We start from the raw sequence: 20738 nt of genomic DNA on the forward strand, positions 1-20738 counted from the left end.
AGTGCCCGAAGGTGGCAACAGGGGCTAGATGAGCTGTCCCGCCCCGGCTCCTAGCAGGACACCCTCCCGGGTCCCATTTGGACCAGGTTGCTCCATTTTTCCAGAGCGGAACATCCCTGGAAAGTTGCAAAACCGGTGCCAGATGTGTGGTGCCACACAGGAGGGAAGCATGGTCACGGGTCCTGTGTGTGTTCGTTGTCTCCATCAGTCACTCGTGTGAGGGAGCGAAGACCCCGGCGCAGCAGCCCGGCAGCGTGAACAGAGCAGTGCTGCCCTGTGGATCCCCCAGAGTCTTTGAGACGTGGCACTCCCCACCCTGAGTTTTGGCTCTGGGGACGTGGGCACAGTGCCCACCTTGAGTTTCGGCTCTGGGGACAGACTCCCTCTGAGTGACGCGTCTGCTTTCACCATCTTGCCCTGAGGGGCTCCTTCCCTGGTACCCACACCAGCCCACCTGCCTCACCGGCTCCCAGCACCTAGAAAGGCTGGAGATGGGGCCTCTGGGACCGTGGGTGGAAGCCGTCCGTGACCCAGAACCATCACTGGGAGTTACTGAGCTTGAGCTTCCTCCAGTTCCTCCAGTGTCTGGGCAATCGGGGTCCCTTTTTTTCTGAGTGGGGGATTTCACTCTGTTGCCAGGCTGGAGTGCAGTAGCATGATCACGGCTCACTGTAGCCTTGATCTCCTAGACTCAGACAATCCTTCCACTTCAACCTACCAAGTAGCTGAGACCAACTACAGGTGCATGCCACCACACCTGGCTAATGTTTTAATTTCCGTAGAGACAAGTTCTTGCTATGTTGCCCATGTTAGTCTTGAACTCCTGGGTGCAAGCAATCCTTCATCGTGGCCTCCCAAAGTGCTGGAATTATAGGCATGAGCCCCTGCACCCAGCCCGAGTCCCTACTTCTCAGCAACCACTCAGAACAGCCCCTCAAGGCCGTGTGTATCCAAGTTAGCTGTTGTTTTGTTCAGGAAAGAAAAAGTCTAAAAAGGAGGGATGTGTGGGATGAGGCCTGCAATGCCTCTACCACACAGTCCGCATCTCACCATGCTGGAGCCCCAAAGCTCATCTCGGACGTCACAGCCGAGCCCCGACCTCCTCAAGCAGGGAACAGGAGGAAGCGTGTCCGATGGCCTTTGGAGAAGGCCCCACACGGACATGGAGAAGAGTGGGACAGAGGCCACGTAGCCAGGCAGTGGGGAGTGACCAGGCCTGACTGGCCACAGCCCTGGAGGGGCATCGGCTGGGGACGTCCATTTGGAAGGGAAGACAGATGCCCCCCTCACTCATTCCACCCCTAGGCAGGCGTTTCTCCAAGGAACCTGCGGTTGTCCTCATGGTAGCCCCAGAAGCCCTGTCCTTCTACCAAATACCCCACCAGCATTTGAGTGCAAACCTCAGACCTGACTGAAGCTCTGAGCCAGCGGCACGTGGAGCCATATGCTGGTCACCCTGAGGTCCCTCCCCTGGGGACCCAGGTGATTGAAGCGGAGGGACACAGGCTCACGTGGGCAGTCAGGGTTCCAGCTGCGGAATTAAAATGGAGACATCTCCCCTCCTGGGAAGGCTCTGGAAGGGAAGCAGGTGGAGATAATCTGGGTAGGCCAGGTTAGCCCAGCAGGGTGGGGACATGGAAGCCGGGGAAAAGCTGACCAGACTCGCTTTGTGGAAACAGCAGAAGGTTGGGCTGAGAAAACAGCTCACCTGGGATTCGAGGGCTCTGAGAGGCAGACATGTTCCTTTCTAAAGAGCAGGACTTGTCTCAGCAGAACTCTCTAGAAGCAGGTCGGGGGGAGAATCCCTCCTCCAGCCCTGCGCAAACTGGAGGCCTCAAACCCCATCTGGAGGCCTCAAACCCCATCTGGGACAGCTTCTAGTGGAGGTGGCCCCAGCCTGCTCCAGAGCGTGTCGGGGACCGGTGATCAGCCCGGTCACCCCTGTAGCTACTCTCCTTCCACCAACTAGATATAACCAGGATTAGAAGACACCTCTGGCACATCATTGTTAGATCCACAAATCGCCCCCTTGCAACGGCCCCCCCAAGGATCAGAGGGAGGGACCCCAGAATCTGGGAGGCAGCCTGCCTACCCTGTTGGGGTGGAGACTTTTGACTGGGCAAGTCTGAGCCTGTGCAGAGACGACTTCTACTCTAGGGCAGGCGCCGGCAGCAGGCGCCAAAGACCTGTAGTGCTGGGGTTGGTGAAAGGCTGCCACCTGCTCCTGCCTGCATGTAAGGCCCTGACAGCATCAAGGGGTGGCCCACCCCCCAGGATTGCCATGTCCCGTGAATTGCTCTCTGCCACTGGGGTTTTCTTTTGACAGCTTGGTGGATACTGCAGCCCCCTACATCACATGGACATGCTCACATCATCCTTAATTAAACACCCCACAGAGAAGTATTCCTTTCTGGGAAATCCCTCCCCCTGTGGAGGGAGTCCCTGGGCTGATGGTCCCCAGATCCGGGTGCTACAACTTGGAAGCTGTGCTGAGCCCCTCACGGACTCCTGCAGCTACAGACAGGAGGTAGTTAGGGTTCCCAGTGTCACGCACGGATGTGTTCCTTCCGAGAATCTGATCCTGCCTTGGTTTCATAAACATGAAATTCCAAGAAAGATCCCTTTGCTCCCAGGAAGACTCCTTCCAGACACGCCCATGGCAGCCCAGGTGGATGCAGTTCAGACTCAGACCTCGAGGCACAGACGTGGGACTGCCTTCCTCATTGGCATTTCCAGAGTGATAGCAGCCGCCCCTGAGGAAGAACTCGGAAACTGAGGTGTTAGGACCAAAATCCCTTTAAAGGAGGAGGAGGAGGAGGAGGAAGGAGAAGGAGGAGGAGGAAGCATAAAGAGGAAAACCAAAAACAAAACAACAGTACAGACTCACTGCGGCTCCCACATCCAAACAGCACCCTGAAAGTAGGTGGCTCCGGCGTCAGGGATCAGAGGGCCCGAGTCAGTGCCCCCACACAAATCCCCCCTGCAGAAGTCTCTTCAAGGGGGTTGGGGGCTGATGCACCTGCCCACCCCGTAGCATCCTGCTGCAGTGGCCTTGGACCTAGGAGCAGCCACATGGAGTACAAACACTGCAATACATCTCAGTGTTCCCAGAGCTTCAGGTGGGCTTCTAGAAGGGCACAGGATCAGACCAACCCTCACCCACCCAGCCTCTCCCTGGCTTGGTGGTGACTTCCCCTACGAAAATGAGACAGGAGTGAGCTTCTGTCTCCCACGGGAGGTCTGGGTAGAGTCTGTGTTGTGGATGGTTTAATGGTTCTCCGGAGGCTCCTGGTTTTGCCATGAGATAGACTCCAAGTCCCCTGCATAACTGCCTCACCTTGACCTGGTAATTTACCAACCCCAAAGTGCCTGGGCAGAGCTGCAGCCTCCTGAAGTATCAGGAATAGAACACGGTGACGGCTGGATGGCGGCTCCTTTCCATCTCATGCTGGGCTGCAACTTGGAGCCAACTGCATCCGGGAGGTCCACCACCCGCCCTTCTCCCCGGCAACAGCCTAGTAATGACCCTGAGCCCCTGCACGTGGCTCCCTGGAGCAAGGGCAAAATTAAACCAGGCTGGGTGGCAGCAGAGTTATTTGCTTCTGGGCGGTGACTTTCTCCCCGACTCAGCTGCCCGGGGACAGGTGGGCCTTATGGAAATCAGAGGCAGAGCCCAGTTTTAATTATCACCGTTGGGCCAGGAAGACCAGAGACCTGACCCCTGGGCCCACCGGCCTCAAGCCCTGAGCAGGACACGTTCTCGCTCCTTAAGGAAGCAGTGTGTTTGGGGACAGCCCTGCCGTTTGAGAGGTGTTCTTTCCCCATGGCATGTACTGTCCTTAGAGTGTCACCAGGGCCACCTGTACCCACTGTTCCGCGTTCCCTCTCCCAGCCTGGAGAAGGCCTGCCCAGGGCTGGGCCTCTGCAGTGTCTCCCTGGGAAATACAAGGGGAGGAAAACCACCAAGGGTACCTAGAAAAAAATGGGCTTCTGGGAGCCACAGAGCCACCTGGCAGGTGGGCAAAGGCAGCAGCAGAGTCAGAGCTGTGGGCTCCTTTTGGGGCTGTCCAGGAACAGAGAACTGAGTCGTGTGGGCTCCGGGGCTTGGCAGTGACCAGAGGGCTCAGCGGCTGCTGGGGAGCACGGTCTAGGACCACCTTCTAGGCCCTGTGCAGCTCCCTTCCTCTGCCCCCATGGAGCTCAGATATCCACATGTACCCCCTGTGCACAGCGCTGACGGTCACGAATACCTCAGACACAGGCCCCATCCAAGCTAGGCATCCCCCCCCCAGGGCCAGGGCTAAAAAGGGGCTGTGGGCTATGGGCTGGGTATGGGAGGGAGAGGAGGTGAGGCGGGGACTTCCTGTCGCTGCTGGTGCCACCTCCTGCCCATTCCTCCTCATTGCCCCCTCTGCCTCGGGCCCTAGTGAGCCGCGCTGCTTCAGTTGTGAATAATGAGGCACCCACGGGACTGGAGGCACCCCCTGAGTCAGATGACGAGAAGGAATACTGGGGGGCTCTATGCTGGGTGGCTGGCAGCCCCAAATGCCAGCCACAGGCCAGAGGTATCGGGCCCAGCACTGCCACTGCACACACACGTCGTAAATACCGCCTAAGTGGCTCCTGTCACGGCCTTGTTTCCATCCTGCGGCCGCCAAAGGTGATTAATGAGAATTATCATTAGCGCTAATCAGAGCCGTTTGGAGGAGGCCAGGGTGGAAGGAAATGCCCTTTGTGGAACTGCAGAGACCACTTTGGAGGGTGTCAGTTGCATGTGTGTACGTGCACAGGATGCGCGTGCACACTTACACATGCATATGTGCCCATGCTCCATGTGCACAGGGCTAGCCTGGGGGCAGCTAGCCCAGGAGGGTCTGGGCAGATGGGGAGGAGGTGATGCTAAGAATGGCTCTCGTCCTGGGTTCAGGTGGCCCTGGTGCCCTGGTAAGCCGGCAGCTCGAGAACACAGGCTTGCGCGGCTTGGCCCCACCAGAATGAATTCTTTCCCTCCGCCGAGCCCGGTCATGACTTCATGCGCTTGGCGGCCACTTGCAGACCAGACGGGCTGGGCCAAAATTAGAACCGAGACAGGAGGACGCGGGCTGAGGCTGATGACCTGACATCAGGAGGGAGGGTGGACTTCTCTGTGGGTTCCACTTCCTCCTCTCGTGCACACCCTCGACTCTCTGCCCACCCTTGCCTCATTGTGCCTGGGCACTTGCTATCTTCCCACCATGACCGGTTGGGCTGTGCAGTGGGCTTCCCTGCCCTCCAGAGCCTCGCTGGGGGAGGGGGCAGCGCTTAAAGATACAAAGTGTCCTTTTATTGGAAATATCAATTCAGAAAGGGGCTAGTAGTAAGCCGAGAATATTTGGATAAACTTGACAGCCCTGAGGACTGAAAAAGACCTTTTGTTCCCTGCGAGAAAAAGGCTGTCGTACCACCCTGGGCTCGCTGGCCCGGTTCCAGAAAAAACTGAGGTCGGAGCAGAAAAAATGATTAGGGCGTCTCGTGAAAGATCTTTACTCTAGGTCAAATGTTTATTATTATTTATTTTATTTTTTTATTAGAATGTGTGGTTAACATCCTATTGCATAACATCAGGCTGCAGCCGCGTCTGCAAACACCACGCCAGTCTACCACGTCTCCCCGTCTATGGCGCACAAAGAGAACTTTGTGGCGTTCTGGGGGGAGAGGGGGGCCGCACGTGAGTCTTATTTTCCCGGGCTTTGTTTTCAAGATCTTGACAGCCGGTTAAAGAAGGAGTAAGCATCTTCCAGCACTTGCACTTGATGAGCAGAGGGGTCTCAGCAACTCGGGGGTCTAGCTGTCATGGGAGGGGGTCACTTCTCCATTCCAAGCGACAGGAAGCTGTGCATGCTGGTTGAGGGGCAGGCGTGACTTGGGAGGGGTCTCATCCGGCAGAGAGGAAAGTTCGGTGCAAGCTCTTTGCTGTGGCTGAGGGGGCGGGGACACCCCAGACGCCACCTTTCAGTTGAGCCCAGGCCAATGCACCAGCAGCCACGTGGCTTTTGGGGAGCGCCTGGGGGTGATGGGCCTCCCTGCCCAAAAGTTCCCAAAAGACCTGGGCTCAAGTCTTTGTCTAAAACACACGTGTGATCCTGTGGTCTCTCATGTTCATGGGTGAATTTCTGTAGACTATACGAGGAGGGGCCCCTCAGAAAACCTGATTTTACTTATTAAAAGTTGTGTATTTATTCTTACCCATTTAAACTTACCTTCAAAGTGCTCTGCGTCGGATGCAATACACCTATCAAGATGCCTTTTCCACTGCTCAAAACAGTATTTGAACTCATCCATTCTGATGCCATTTAGTGCTCCTTCTGTTTTTTGTTTCACCTCTTTCACATCAGCAAAATGTTTCACTTTGAGGACTTTTTTCATTCAGAGAACAAAAAAAGTCACTCTGGACGAGACTGGGTGAATAGGGATGCAAGAATCATGGCATTTTTGGTCAAAAGCTGCTGAACACTCAGCATGGTGTGGGCAGGTGCGCTCATAAATCGTGAAATGGGCAAATAAATGCATTGAATTAATCTCCAAAAAAAATTATCTGAAGCTGAGCACAGCCTTTCCCAACTGGTGGGTTCCTAGAACACGTACCTAGTGGGGGAAGCCTGTACTACCAGGGGCCCATCCTCCAAAACATTGTTTCATTTTTTGGAGACCCCCCCTCATAGACATACATAGGACAGTTGCTGAAAGTGGAAGTGCATTTTCACACACTTGGGCTTCTGAGTCTATGCTTTATATTGATAAGACTTAAATGAATTGCTCAAGTGAGTGGTGTGTGTACTGATTTTAAATGTTATGATTCTGTTATATTTTTCACTAAGTTTTTAAACATTCAATTGAATATTAAATTGACAAAACAAGCTTGTATTCAAAGCGAGGCACTTGGGAGAAAGGCAAAGAGATTCTTTTTACTTAAAAAATTATTTTAAAAGAGTCGTTGTTTAGAGAGGAAGCCTAAAGAAAGGTAATTTAAAAGAAAAGTGAAGTAATCTATGCGGAGAGGGTGAAGAGGTAAATTAGGACAGAAAGGGTTTGGGGCCATTCTGTATCTGACACGCCAGAGGGTCGAGTCTCCACCAAGAGGCAGAGAACCTTCTAGAAAGCAGCCCATCCATCCCCCAGCAGAGGGAAGGAGGCATGGGCAACTTACTAGAACTACCTGTGTGGTGAATGGTCCCGTCCTTCCTGGGATCGCCAAGGACCGGCTTGTCCTTCCAGCCACCAATCTTGCTGGCATAGGCCTGACAGTTCACTCTGGGGCACCTCCGGTAAGTGGTACCTGTGATTGATGACCCAGACTGGGAGCCAGCCAAAGACCACCAGGCTCCAGCCCCTCTGTCTGGAGGGAAGTTTGGGTGGTCTCAGCCACCAGAGAAGGACACTGTGACCGAGCCCTGGATGACCAACCTGGGGTGTAGAGTTCTTTTTGCAAGAACTTGGAGGGGAGGTACACTCCTCTCTCAATAAAGCCAGTGAAGGCCCAGGCCCAGGCCAGCATCTTTGTACGCGTGCATACCTGGGCCCACTCCGGGAAGAAACTGTAGTTGGCTGTTTGCGGGGCATCCAAAGTCAACATCATCTGCACGAGAATCCTTTGCCAATGACCATTTTTGTATGACAAAGAGCAGCAAGAACAGTTCTTTATGGGGTTTGGCAAGGTATCTGCTTAGACTTGGCCTGCTGAGATTTGAGCTATTTGCAAGAGCTGATCTCAAAACATCAGGCCTGATACAGAAGGCAGTGAGTCACCAAGCACCTCCAAACCGTGTCTCTGGGAGAAGGAAGAAGGATGGGCTTGGAAAGACTGAGTCAGCAGCAGGGAGGCACTGAATATAGCCCAGCTGGACTCGTCCCGGCCACTCCCCAGACTTCTACTAAGCACCTACTGTGTGCCAGGCCCCTCAGGGTGCTGAGATCAACAAACCTGAGGTGGCCTCTTTTTGGGGAAAACTGGCAGGTGTCACACAGTGCCAGGGAAGCATCATACCTGTAACACTGTACAGAGGACACTGGCTCCAGTGTTGGACCAAGGAGACATTGCCGCTCTGATTCCAGAGAGGAGGAGGAGCAGGAGGAGGACTGTTGGAGACCCTTCTACCAACAGGACTGTGGAGGAATGAGGAGGAGACGGTTCTGCTGTGAAAAGGGCAGGCAAGGAAGGAAAGACCACTGGGAAGGGAAGGCATGGGGACCATGGCGGGACGTGCTCAGTTGTCTGGAGGCGTCTTAATGCATTCAGGTGTCCCCCAAACATGAATTGAGCACCCACTGTCTGCCTAGCTCTGGGAATCATCCAGATAAAGCCCTCAGGACCCCCAGTGTCTATGGCAGGAGACGAAATGACATGGGACGTGATAGTCATGACCTAGTGTAGTCCATGCTACGATGGGCAGAGAGTGCAAGAGGCCCTCAGGTGGCCTCAGCCAGATGTGAGGGACAAGGGCAAGCTTCCCAGGAAAGATGCGTGTTCTCTGCCACCTTTACAGCTCCTGGCAGGATGTTCCCTTGTGAATCACCCTAGGAACCTGGGAAGCCTGAAGAGTCTGGGCAGGTTGAGGGAGGGCTCTGCTCTTCACCCACCCATCCTTCCACTCATCCATTCATCCATCCAACATCCATCCATCATCCATCCACTCGTCCATCCGTCCAACATCCATCCATCCTTCCACTCATCCGTCCATCCGTCTATCCATCCATCATCCATCCAACATCCATCCATCATTCATCCAGCATCCATCCAACATTCATCCAACCGTCCAACATCCATCCGTCCATCCATTTAACATCCACTCATCCATCCATCCAACATCCATCATCCATCCAACATCCATCCATCCATCCAACATCCATCCATCATTCATCCAGCATCCATCCAACATCCATCCGTCCATCCATTTAACATCCACTCATCCATCCATCCAACATCCATCATCCATCCAACATCCATCCATCCATCCATCATTCATCCAGCATCCATCCAACATCCATCCATCCATCTACTCATTCATCTATCCAACATCTATCCATTTACCATCTACCCATCCATCCATCCACTTACTCGTTTTTTATTCAGCATCCACCATCCATCAATCTGTCCACCTATCCATCCCTCCATTAAACAGCCACTCATACATGCACCCTTCCATCCATCCATCTATCCAACATCTGTCCATCATCCATCCAACATCCCTCCACTCAGCATCCATCCAACATCCGTCCAGTCATCCACTAATCCATCTATCATCCATCCATCTATCTATTCCTCCATTAAACAACCACTCATCGATTCATCCATTCACCCATCTACCTATCCATCCATTCAACCATCCATCCATTCATTTACCCATCCACCCATTCCTCCATCTACCCATCCACCCACTTATCTCCATTTATTCACACATTCATTTACCCATCCATCCATCCATTCATCCATCATGAAGGCATTCAGTGCACCCTGGCTGAACACTCATCCTGGGTGAGGCACTGGGGACTCTTCAGTCACTGTTGGCCTCTATGCTCAAGTCAAGGAGAGATGAGCACGGCAGGTAGAGCCAAGCCAGGATGCGTGATGCTGGTCCCAACAGCATGAAAGGAGCCAGATGGGCAGCCAGTGCCCACTGCGCAGCCCATCTTCCCTTTCTATCTGTGCAATGTTGGACCAATTATTTAACTCTTCTGTTCTTCTGTTTCCTCATTCTACAAATATGGATGTCCTTGGGGAGCATCCAGGCTTTGGCTCTGCACTGATGACCTCTCTAGAGAAGGAGGGTGTAGGGAGACCCCAAGTCACATGCAGCTTAAATGCATCTGGTTCTTCTTAAGGTCCATCTGAAAGCTATTCCTGAGTGCAGTCTGTATTGCTGTTGATGGTGGTGGGCACATTTGAGGGGGTCTGAGCGTCACCAGGCCCTGAGCCTCTGCATCACCCCTATGGAGGTCATGGGATAGGAGTGAGTCCCCCTGGGAACCAGCTAAGGGGGAGGGAGCAGGGTGAGGAAGCCCAGGGGTCCTGGGCTCCCTGGCCTGACCCTCCCTCCAACATTTGTAAGCTTCAGTCCAGCAAAGGAAAATTCTGAGTTTGTCCCCAAGACCCTACTTCCCAAGGCTCAGGGCACATGTCAGCAAGTTCTGGGAGCCCCCACCCCCAACCGCATCTGCTCAGCCCATAGTGGAGAATTCTACCCGCATCCACTGTGGGGTGCCACATTCACAAGTTCCACAGTGTGTCACCCTCTAAGTGGCCAGAGAAAGGTTATGAATGTGACACTTCCTGGGGCCTCGTGTCACCTCACAGAGGAACCACTTCCTGCGGGCAACCCAGCCTCCTGCCTCACCCTGGCAAGAACCCACCACAAGTATTTGTTTGGGGCTGTTGGGCTTTTTTCTCAATCGTTTCTGTTCTCAAAACCCAAACCAAACAAATGTAACTCGCCTGAGAATGTCACAGCTGAGTCTGCGGTCACCTGCCACCTCTGCCTTCTCCCCAACCCCCCCACTCTCAAACCAAGTTAAAGCAAATTCAGGTTTGAAAAAGTGTTCAGCTGTGAGTGTTTGAACCCCTGCAGCTGTTCTGGCTGGAGAAGCAGCAACGACAATGCAGCTGCCCAGATCCCGCCCTCCCAGAGGTCCAGGTCAGGGACATGGACAGGCTCTGGCTGCAGCCCAAGGAGCAGGCCTGCTGTGGGGGCGGCAGGAGTGACACTAATCTCTTGCAGGATCTTGCAGGCTGAGGGATGCTTTACAAGCCAGTGGGGGTTTGGGGGGCTTTGCCCAATAGCCTTTACCTGGCCAAATTTCCCAGGTATGTTCTCGGTGGCCTGGGCATCAAACTCTCCCACGAGAAATGGCCGCAGGACCCAACATGGATGCGCCCACCCCATGAGGGTCAGGGCACCCAGGGCCCAGGGTTGAGCTCAGGCACCTGAGGGGCTCCTCTGAGCTGGAGTTTGTTGGGAGCGTCAGGGCACCCTCAAGACAGGGCTCGAGGTGGGGAGACACACAGGTGGGCACAGTATTTATACTCCGAGTCTCACTAGAGCGCTGGATTATCTGAGGTCAGAAAGGGTGATCCGTTGGACAGGGAGGGCCTGTCCCAGCAGCCTCTGTGGAGACCCACATCTGAGCAGGCAGACACTCTGGAGACATCAGCCATCTCCTTGGGGAGTTGAGGGCTTGAGGGGAGGCCCTAGGGTCCACGGTGGCTCGCTGTCCTCGGCAGGTTCAGGCTCAGCCCCCACATCTTAGCTTTGACCCAATTGTCTACACAGCAGCCAAAATCCCATCCCCATGCTTGTGAGAAATGCCCCCAGCAAAACCTCAGAACCAAGTCAGGTCAACCTGGGGGGATGGCTGGGCTCACTTCCAGGTGGCCTTCCTAGGAGCAGGACAGGTGCAGGGACACAAGCCTTCCCTCCTGGGGGTGTTGCATGAGTGAGGCTTGGGTGTTAGGTCTGTTGTGACAAAACCACACTGTCTTGCACCTTGGTCAGAGTTCATGGGGACTCCAGCCAGGAGTGAGCCCAGCCAGAGTGTGCTGCCTCCACTGCTGTCCCCTTGGGGACACAGGCTGGTCCTAGGATGTCCTGCCCAGCAGGGTCCAGGCCTGGCTGCCCCGTTGCTGTGTTGACAAGAGTCATCCAAGTTGCTTTTACTTTGTGCTGTGGGTGAAGTGTGGACTTGGTGTCCTACTGGGGTCTTTGAGAACAAGAAAGTGATCATTGGCCACTGCCTTTGAGTGAGGTAACCCAGCGTGTCTTCCCTGAAGGAAGTGTGGGGTACCAGTCAGTGCCAGCAAGTCCCAACCATTTCCTACCAGGACTAGGGTGAGCATCTCAATATTACTGCTGCCTCAACTTCCCCTCTTGTGAGACCTGCCTATTCTCATCAGAACAAGACTCTGTTCAGTCCTACTCCAGGGTTCCAAAACAAAACATGACAAGCCAGGCAGCGGCACACGGGGTCAATTCTTTGTTATTTTGAGTCCAGCCTCCACCACAGTGAACTGGATGGATGATGGCCACCAAGGTCTGCTTGGAGTCCCCCCAGGACGGAGCACTCCCCACTTGTCCAGCCATGGGCTGCCCACCCAAAGGTTGGACAGACCCTGTTCCTCTTGCTCATGGCAGATCACCCCAAGGGGTTTCTGTGTTTGCCAGAGTCTGTATCTCAGGCTGGATTTTGCTGTCATTGTAAATATTCAGGTTTGAGTCCCCAGTTTGGCTGTTTATTTCTGATGGGTCAGGGCTGTGGCCCACAGGCAGAGAGATAAGCTACAGACCCACTGTGATGGGCAGCCACGAGCTGGGGGAAGCCCAGTCCCCAGACACCCCCTCAGGCCACAGTGGGGCCGTGGCAGGGTGGAGTCTAGGTATTTTGGGGAGATGGTTTGTATATCCCCAGAGCTCCACACTTCCAGGTATCTGGGTACCCTGGGGAGATGGTCTGTGCACCCCTAAAGCTCCACACATTCGGGTGCCTGGGTACTTTGGGGAGATGGTCTGTGTACCCCCACAGCTGTATACATCTGGGTGTCTGGATACTTTGGGGAGATGGTCTGTGCACCCCCAGAGCTCTACCATCCGGGTATCTGGGTACCTTGGGGAGATGGTCTGTGCACCCCCAAAGCTCCACACATCCGGGTGTCTGGGTACTCTGGGGAGATGGCCTATGCACCCTCAAAGCTTCACACATCTGGGTGTCTAGGTACTCTGGGGAGATGGTTTGTGTACCCCCAAAACTCCACACATTTGGGTGCCTGGGTACTTTGGGGAGATGGTCTGAACACCCCCAAAGATCCATACATTCAGGTGCCTGGATACTTTGGGGAGATGGTCTGTGTACCCCCAAAGTGCCATGCTTCCAGGTGCTTGGGCATTTTGGGGAGATGGTCTGTACACCCCCAAAGCTCCATTTATCCAGGTGTCTGGGTACTTTGGGGAGATGGTCAGTGCACTCCCAAAGCTCCACACATCTGGGTATCTGGGCACTTTAGGGAGACGGTCCGTGTACCCCCAGAGCTCCACACACCTGGATGTCTGGGTACTTTGGAGGGAGAGTGCCTGACAGCCCTTGGACATTCACACAGTGTTGGAGTATCTGAATAATTTCTGGCCCATGGTTTTCATCAGACTTCCAGTGGTGTTTGTGGCCCCCAAAACCATGAAGTGTGGCTTTCAGTGATTCTTCTCCCAGCACGCCATGTTTCTCAGCTGGCTCTAAGTGGGAGGATCTGCCCGTCGCTGACATGGTAGCAAAATCCCCCAGGTGTGGACTCCATGTGTGCTGGCGCCGTCCTCTGCCGCCAGAGCCCTGTCAGCAACAGGCTGCCTCCTGCAGCATCTGAGCCCTGGACCGTGCTCTGGGTCTCCCTGAGACCCTGGAACCCTGGCCCTCTCCTCTCTCCCAGCACACCCGCCACGGCCTGAGAAGCATCCAGTGGAGATCGCGGTCAGCCGGGAATAAGAGCCCCCCAGCTTCTTCCAGGGACAAGCCCCAGAAAGTCCTCTCTGCTCTCCACCTACGCGCTAAGGAGGGAGGCTGGCCTCTATCTCTAAGGAACGGCCTCCTTGAGTTGCCTGTTCTTCCTAGAAGCAGCCTCCTACTCTCGGCCTCTTTCCCTCCCTCCTCCTCTCTCCCCACTTCCCCTTTCTTTTTCTCCCATACCCCACTCCCTCCTCCTCCTCCCTCTCCTCTCCTTCCCTCACCTCCTCCTCAGCCTAAGCAGGTGGGCCCCAGGCCTACTGACCCACTAGCCGGGGCTCCAGTCTGCCCGGCAGCTGTGTGACCCCGTCCCACCAGCCACATTTCTCGTTAGCACTTGGTCATATCACCACCCAGCCCCATAATGAGCTCCAGGATGGGGATTTATGAGCTCATCCAGGCTCCGCGTCCGCACCGGACCGAGGTGTTTCCAGAAGGCCCTTACCCTCCTTCCATCATAAGAATGGACTTTCTGTTTCAGTTACCCTTGGATGCCATAAATTGTAGTCATTGTGTGTGTGCACGTGTGTGTGTGCGTGTGTGCACTCGTGTGCCTATGTGTACATATGTGTGCACATGAACACAGCACCACAACTGGGCTTGTTGCTGTGAATTAGCTTGTCCTTAAAGAAGGGGGTCAGGTGAGGAGCCCCTCCCCTGGTGCCCACCAGCTCCTGGGGTCAGAGGACACCATGCCCTGGGCTTCTGGGAGCCATGTTACCACACCCGGATGCAGGACACAGGATGGAAGGGACAGCCTCCCAGGGCCCCGTGCCTGCCCACCTGCTGGGATCCATTAGGCAAGTTGACGACAGACGCTCAGCGCTCCCACCAGCACATACAGTCTAGACTGGGCCAGCGACCGACCATGCCCATGAAGCAGGAGAGAGCTAGCACAGATCTTACAAATTAGAAGTGCAGGAAACCTCAGACAGCCTGCACAAAACTTGTCAAGGTCCAGGGAGATCTTCCATCACTTTGTCTTGTAGCTCTGCATTTCTGAGGGGTGTGATTGGTGTGCCAGGGAAGCTGGCGGGGACCGAAGGCCCCAGGAGAGTGGGCAAGAGGGCAGTTTCCCCAGGAGGTTCTAGTATCACCAAGGCTTGGCCCAAGACAGCCCCAGAGCCAGGCTTCTGGGTGGCCATCGGGCAGGGAGCCATATTCCGAATCTGGAGAGAGCCGCAGCCCAGTGGCCACAGAGGCCCCCACGTCACTCCTGCCAAATCCGGCCACGCAGAGACACCATGGTCTGGACCACCCCTTCCCTCCCGGCCCCTTCTCTGGTTCACTGATCACATATGAACCCAAGCGAGCACACACAACCTGGGCTGGGCGCTTTGCTTCCATTCACTCATTCATCTGTCCACATCTCATCTTTATTGGCCTCCTGTGCCACTGAACCCACACCAGGTCTCAGGCCCCACCCCGAGAGGCTCCCAGATGGCCCTGGAGGTGTCAGTGCTAAAGGACTTCACACCAGAACTCAGCCTAGCTTCTGGGCGTGGCTGGACGTGGCACACACCCAGGTGGGGAAGGCCAGGCTCCTGCCCCAGGATAGGCAGGGCTGTCGCCTCTGGCACCAGATCCTTGGCGCCAGCCTCCCCTGGCACACTGGGAGTGTGCATTCAGCTATACACACTGCTGTGACCTTTGACACCGCCCTCCCTCCGAGCACTCCTACTGCCAAGTTTCTTTCCATGGACCCTGGTCTCCAAGAACACCCAGAGCCATGAAGGCCCTGTTCGGAGGCAATTTGGGCAGCCTGAGGGTCACCAATCTGGGGAGGGTGCAACCTCATTCTGTCCTCATGGGTGCTGGCAAGCCTCACGCCTGTGGAAGCAAGGATAGGGCCCCATGACTGCCTGGGCCTGCTTTCTGGATTCCAGAGCACGTGAAATTCTGCAGCTCTCAGAGAAGGGTCTGGGGACTGCCCTCTGACCCTTGAGTTGGCCCCAGAGAGCATGGGGGTGGTGACCAAGGCCACTGCTCTGGTCTGGGAGTCGGCCCTGCTCTGGGTTGCTGCATGTGCCAGGCTTCTGTCTCTTCAGAAAATGGTGTAACGGCCACACCACCCAGGATGGCCATGTGCCACATCAACACAAAGCACCCTGCATGGCCCCATGTTTGCAGGAAGTCTCAGCCCCTCGGGGCCTGTGGCATGCGTTTCCCCAAGGCCCCAGTTCACCCTCTGGAGAGATCTAGGGAGGATGGCGAGAGGAGGCAAAAAAGAAGCAGGAGGCGGCCGTGTGTGTGTGGCCTGGCTGCCCTTTCTGGAATGGAGGTGGCATAGGCACAAGAAGCCGGGCCTGTAGGCTCCCGCCTGCCTGGCCGGAACCACGGGCCCAGGGCAGCCCCGACCACATCCCTGGTCTGAGGCAGAAAGGCGGCAGCCTTTGAGGCTCTGCCTAGGCTCTGGCCCCCACCCTCTCCATTCGCCAGGAGTTTAGGTGGGCCCAGCAGGGGGATTTGTGGCTTCCGGACTCTGGGCCTCTGCACCACCAGAGGGACGCAGACAGACTGGAGGCGAGAGAGAGAGACAGTGAGGGAGACAGAGCAAGGCAGGGAGACAGCGAGGGAGACAGAGAGACTGGCACCCTGGTCCCACCTACACAGGAGCCGTGGGCAGGCAGGGGGCCCTCAGGGAGCTCCAGCCCAGCCTCCCTCCTTCCCAGCGACAGAAGAAGGTGACCAGGTGGCCTCAACAGGGTGGGGGCCATAGTCACAGCGTTTGCCTGGTGGGCCTTTACAGCAGTTTCCTGCAGTGTGTCAGCGTCTGGGCCAGGGGATGAGAGGGGCCCAGAAAAGCTTTTGTGCCCAGGAAGGGGACTCACCCACGTGAGGCTGGTGGCCCTGGAACCCCTCCCTGGAGGACGGGACAGCCAACTTCCCACCACGGCCAGCCCCGGTGGCCTCCTCCCTCCCATGTCCCTTCTACCCCCATCCCACACGGAGAGGAGAAGATCTGTGGTGCTGGGATGAGCCTGGCCCTGGACTTGGGCTTGGCAGGCAGGGACCTTCCTAGACAGGGCAAGGACCCTCCATGCAACCCTATTAGGGGCCAGGACCTCAAATGTCTGGGGGCTTGCTGTGCTTCCTAGGGCAGAGCTGTCTGCTGCAGTTAGTTTCACAGAGGAAGTCTCCTTGGGACCCCACCCTGAGCCCCAGATATGAGAGTGACAACAGACTCTCCCAGGTCAAGGCCCGAGCCAGCCAGGTGCAAGGGAGAGGGACGACACCGGCCGAGCCTGTGTCCGGGAGCCTTTGGAGTTCAAGGTCTTGCCTCTTGGAAGGCGGCCTGACCCCTGTCACCTGGTCCCTGGGCTCAGAGGGGTGCAGTTGGGAGGCTCGTGTTCCTGGCTACACTGACAGGATGGGCTGACCAGGTGCTGCCATTTTGAGGACAAAAGTCCAGATCCTGGGGAAGGGCGGGTCGACCCATCCTGCGTGTGTCCCCACCCTCAGCTCACTGGCATTGTGACATCAGCAGGGTCCCGGTGGAGAAGTGGACCCAGCTTGGGGACGGGAGGGGAACACCGCCCAAGTCCCGTGTGGCCGGTGTGAGCCTGCTAATCCCACCTCCACTGTCCTCGGTGCTGCCTCCAACCTGGGCAGCTTCAGGGACCAGCCTCCTCTCACACCACTGGCCCACCACAGCCATCCAGCGTGGTTCACGGCGACCCTGGGCAAGAAAGGACAATGGGGAAGGGACTCGGCCATGTAATCAGTCACTTGCTCATTGGGGCACAGCAGCCCAGCTCTTAAGTAAGAGGACCTGCCACCCTGAGTTTGCATGCCGGAAACACAGGGGCCCTGAGAGCACTGCTGCCCTTATGGCCTCCCGCCCTGAACCCCAAATCTCCTTGCCCGGCCCTCACCCCTAGTCAGGAATCCCAGTGATGGTGGCAGGTGTCAACAGAGAGACCAAGCGAGGAGGTGGAGCAGGAAAGAGGCCGGGACCCTCATCCTTTCTGCTGTGCCTAGGGGTCCAACTTTCTGTTGAAGTCTCAGGAGCAGAGGGAACGCCTGTGCACAGAGACGGGGCACTGGAACCAAGTGCTTTTACGATGCTTGTGCTGACACGGGACTTTTCAGAGGAGAATTCTAGTGCCTGCCCAAGAGCCCAGGAAAACGTGTGCTGAGCGTCTGGAGGCCGGGCGCTGGGTTGGGCCCGTGTGGTGTGGGTGGTGGGGCCCGAAGCTTCCTGTGGGGCTGGATGCTGGCATGGAGAACCCGAGGCTGGAGGGCAGCCGCTGACCTGACTCACTGACTGTCCTCTCCCGTCTTCCGGGCATACTTCTCCCTACCCCATCCCGCCAGGCTGCCTCAGCACCCTCTGGTCTCTCCACCCCTCTCAGAATGAAGCCCACTTGGGTTCGCTCTTGGCACGAGTAACAGAGTCCTGGAAGAGAGAAGTCTCAGAACCGAGGCTCCTGGGACTGCGGCCCCTTTCCAGACCTGCCTCCAAGGTGTCCAGCCAAGCTGGGCCGGGCGTGTCTGCTCAGGACCTATCACTTGTAGGACAGTGCTGCCATGGTGGTTCCCTGGGCTCCGGGAGGGGTCATAGTTTCGGGTGATGAGGTAGGTGCACAGACAACATCACAGAAGCCACAGCCCATTGCTGAGCTGATCAGCTACCTCGAAATTCTCCATTTCCATGTTGACTGTGAGGCCAGGTGGGCCCTTGGTCATTTGGAAGGGGTTGGGGATGCCTGGGGGGCACCCAACTGTTTACAAAGCACCTAACTCCCTGGCCAGACGTGGGTGGCCCCCAGACGGCAGGTAGATGCCCCACTCCTTCTGCCAGATCCTCCTGCTCCTAAGAACACTCAGGAGAACTCCAAGGGATAAGAGGCCCGCGGTGTCTTCTCTCAGACAGGTCACCAGTTCCCTGCCCTGATCCACTGGGTTCTTCTGACTCCCTGCCCCCATCACATCTGTCCACCAAGACACCCTGCCCTGAGACACACCTGCCCTGAGACACACCTGCCCACCAGGACATACCTGTCTAAGGACACATCTACCCACCAGGACATGCCTGCCCCAGGACATACCTGCCCACCAGGACACAACTGTCTAAGGACACACCTGCTCACCGGGATACACCTATCTGAGGACACATCTGCCCACCAGGACACACCTGTCTAAGGATACACCTACCTAAGGACACACCTACCTATCAGGACACACCTGCCCCAAAACACACCTGTCTAAGGACACACCTGCCCGCCAGGACATGCCTGACCCAAGACACTCCTGTCTAAGGACATACTTGCCCACCTGGACACATCTAACCACCAGAACACACCTGTCTCAGGACATACCTGTCCACCTGGACATTCCTGACCACTAGGACATAACTGCACACCCAGAGAAACTTGCCAAAACACACTTGCCCACCTGGACACACCTGCCCACCCTGACTCACCTGCTTACACATTCACACCTGCCAGGACTACCTTCCCAAGGCCAAATCTGGTCCCCAGGACACATCTGCCCAGTAAGACACACATGCCCACCCTGAGACATTGTCCCACCAAGGCACACACCTGCCCACCAGGACACATCTGCCCACCTGGATACAGCCTGTCTACTTTCAGGACATCAGTGTGGTCAACCCCTGCTGACTGCCCTCCCTCCTGTTCTCCCACCCTCTCTGGGCTGGGCTGGGCTGGGCTGGGCAGGGCGCTTGCCCAAGATGCTGCTGGCTTCAATAACTGGATTCAGAACCCCGAGTAGGCCCTGAGCAGAGCAGGTGGAGATGGGAGGCTGGGAGACTGGACTCCTGCTGCACCCTCGGTCCAGTAGGTCTGGGGATGCCAGCTCTGCAGAGCAGAAGGCAGGTCGGGGCTGCTCATCAACAGCCCCCAGAGGTGTGGGTGCCGGCAAAATAGAGAAACTGGCCACAACCTCACCCAAGGACCCCCTAAGCTCACTGCTGTGCAGACAACATCAGAAGCAGCAGCAACCACAGCACAGCCCGGTAGGGTGCGTGTCGCCTCAGGGGGTGAGAACAACCGCATTGGCGTGCGCCGGGGTGTCAAACGGAAACTTTCCGGTTTTCAGGAAACGACGAGCTTTTCATCCTTTTGGGGTGCTGCGCTGACTGGCAAAGCGTGCACACACAGGCACGGCACACACACACGCCCGGCAATACCTTTCCCTTCAGACACAATCCTCTAGCCCATGCCCTGGCCCCCCTTTGCAGGGGGCTGTGTGCTTAGACGCGGCAGCCCCTGGCTTCCCACAGGGGGCAGCCCTACTGGGGAGGCTTTGTGACGCTGAAGGCTCCTTGTGTTGCTTGGCCAGGGCCGTGACCTGCTTGGTGAGGAGAGAAAAGTTCACTCCTACCTTGGGCTCCTGGAGGCTCTGGGCGTGGGGGGGCTGGGTGGGTCAGGGCCTTCTGATGCCCAAACTGGGTTGAGGTTCAGACGCCAACTTGCAGCACATGCGGCGTGTAGACTTGTACCCGGGGCCCCTCTGACCCGTGGCTTGCTTTCTTCCCAGCAGATCTCTGAAGACCTGGGCAGTGAGAAGTTCTGCATGGATGCGGGCCAGGCGGGGACCGGCAGCTGGCTCAAGTACATCCGCGTGGCGTGCTCCTGTGATGACCAGAACCTCACCATGTGTCAGATCAACGAGCAGGTAGGGCCGGGCTTGCCCACCGGGGCTTCTGCCCCCAGAGCGGTCGTGGACGTGGCACCCACGTTTGCGGAGGTGCGGAGGCGAGGGGCAGCTGAGCCTCTGTAGGACCTCTGCCAAACCCCCCCTGCAGTGGGCTGCTGCCTGGCACTCGGCCAGTGCTGGCTTCTGAGGAACTTTCCCACCCCACAAATGCCCCATCAGAGCCCCTGGTCAGGTCCATGCGAGCTGAAGAGCGGCTGGGGTGGCAGACCTCAGACCACAGAGGTGCATGCTCCCTGTAAATGCTGCTCCCCGTAGCCAGTAGGGAAGTAGCAGGCAGGAGTTGTCACTGCGGAAATGGTGTCTAAGCAATGCTGTTTAACAAGCTCTCTGGAAGGGCCAGCACCCATCGAGTGCCTCCTCGGCCAGGCCTGGCGGAAGCTCAGTCCCTGCAGCCCAGAGCCCCTGGGACTGCGCACACAGCATGGCCAGGGCACGAAGTCCCTCTCCGCTAGGAGGGAACGGATGGTCTCTCTGAACTATGTCATCCTAGCTTCTATCCTGTTCTCACTGGGACTGAGGGACACCTTCGATTCTGTTCC

At 56.4% G+C, this 20738-nt stretch overlaps 1 protein-coding gene across 1 annotated transcript in view; it reads left to right on the plus strand.

Annotated features, from left to right (window-relative positions):
* Positions 1–19720: 19720 nt before the first annotated feature.
* Positions 19721–20738, plus strand: part of PRDM16 (PR/SET domain 16) — a gene marked incomplete at its 5' end in the record, with an annotated part of 45680 nt that continues 44662 nt past the window's right edge. The window contains 2 exons of the mRNA XM_021707584.1: positions 19721–19837; positions 20020–20157. Coding sequence (XP_021563259.1) covers positions 19721–19837; positions 20020–20157 — 255 coding nt within the window. The remainder of the gene's footprint in view (positions 19838–20019; positions 20158–20738) is intronic.

Source organism: Carlito syrichta, unplaced genomic scaffold (genome assembly GCF_000164805.1).
Source record: "Carlito syrichta isolate Samal-C Ts95f unplaced genomic scaffold, Tarsius_syrichta-2.0.1 Scaffold120529, whole genome shotgun sequence".
NCBI lineage: Eukaryota > Metazoa > Chordata > Mammalia > Primates > Tarsiidae > Carlito > Carlito syrichta.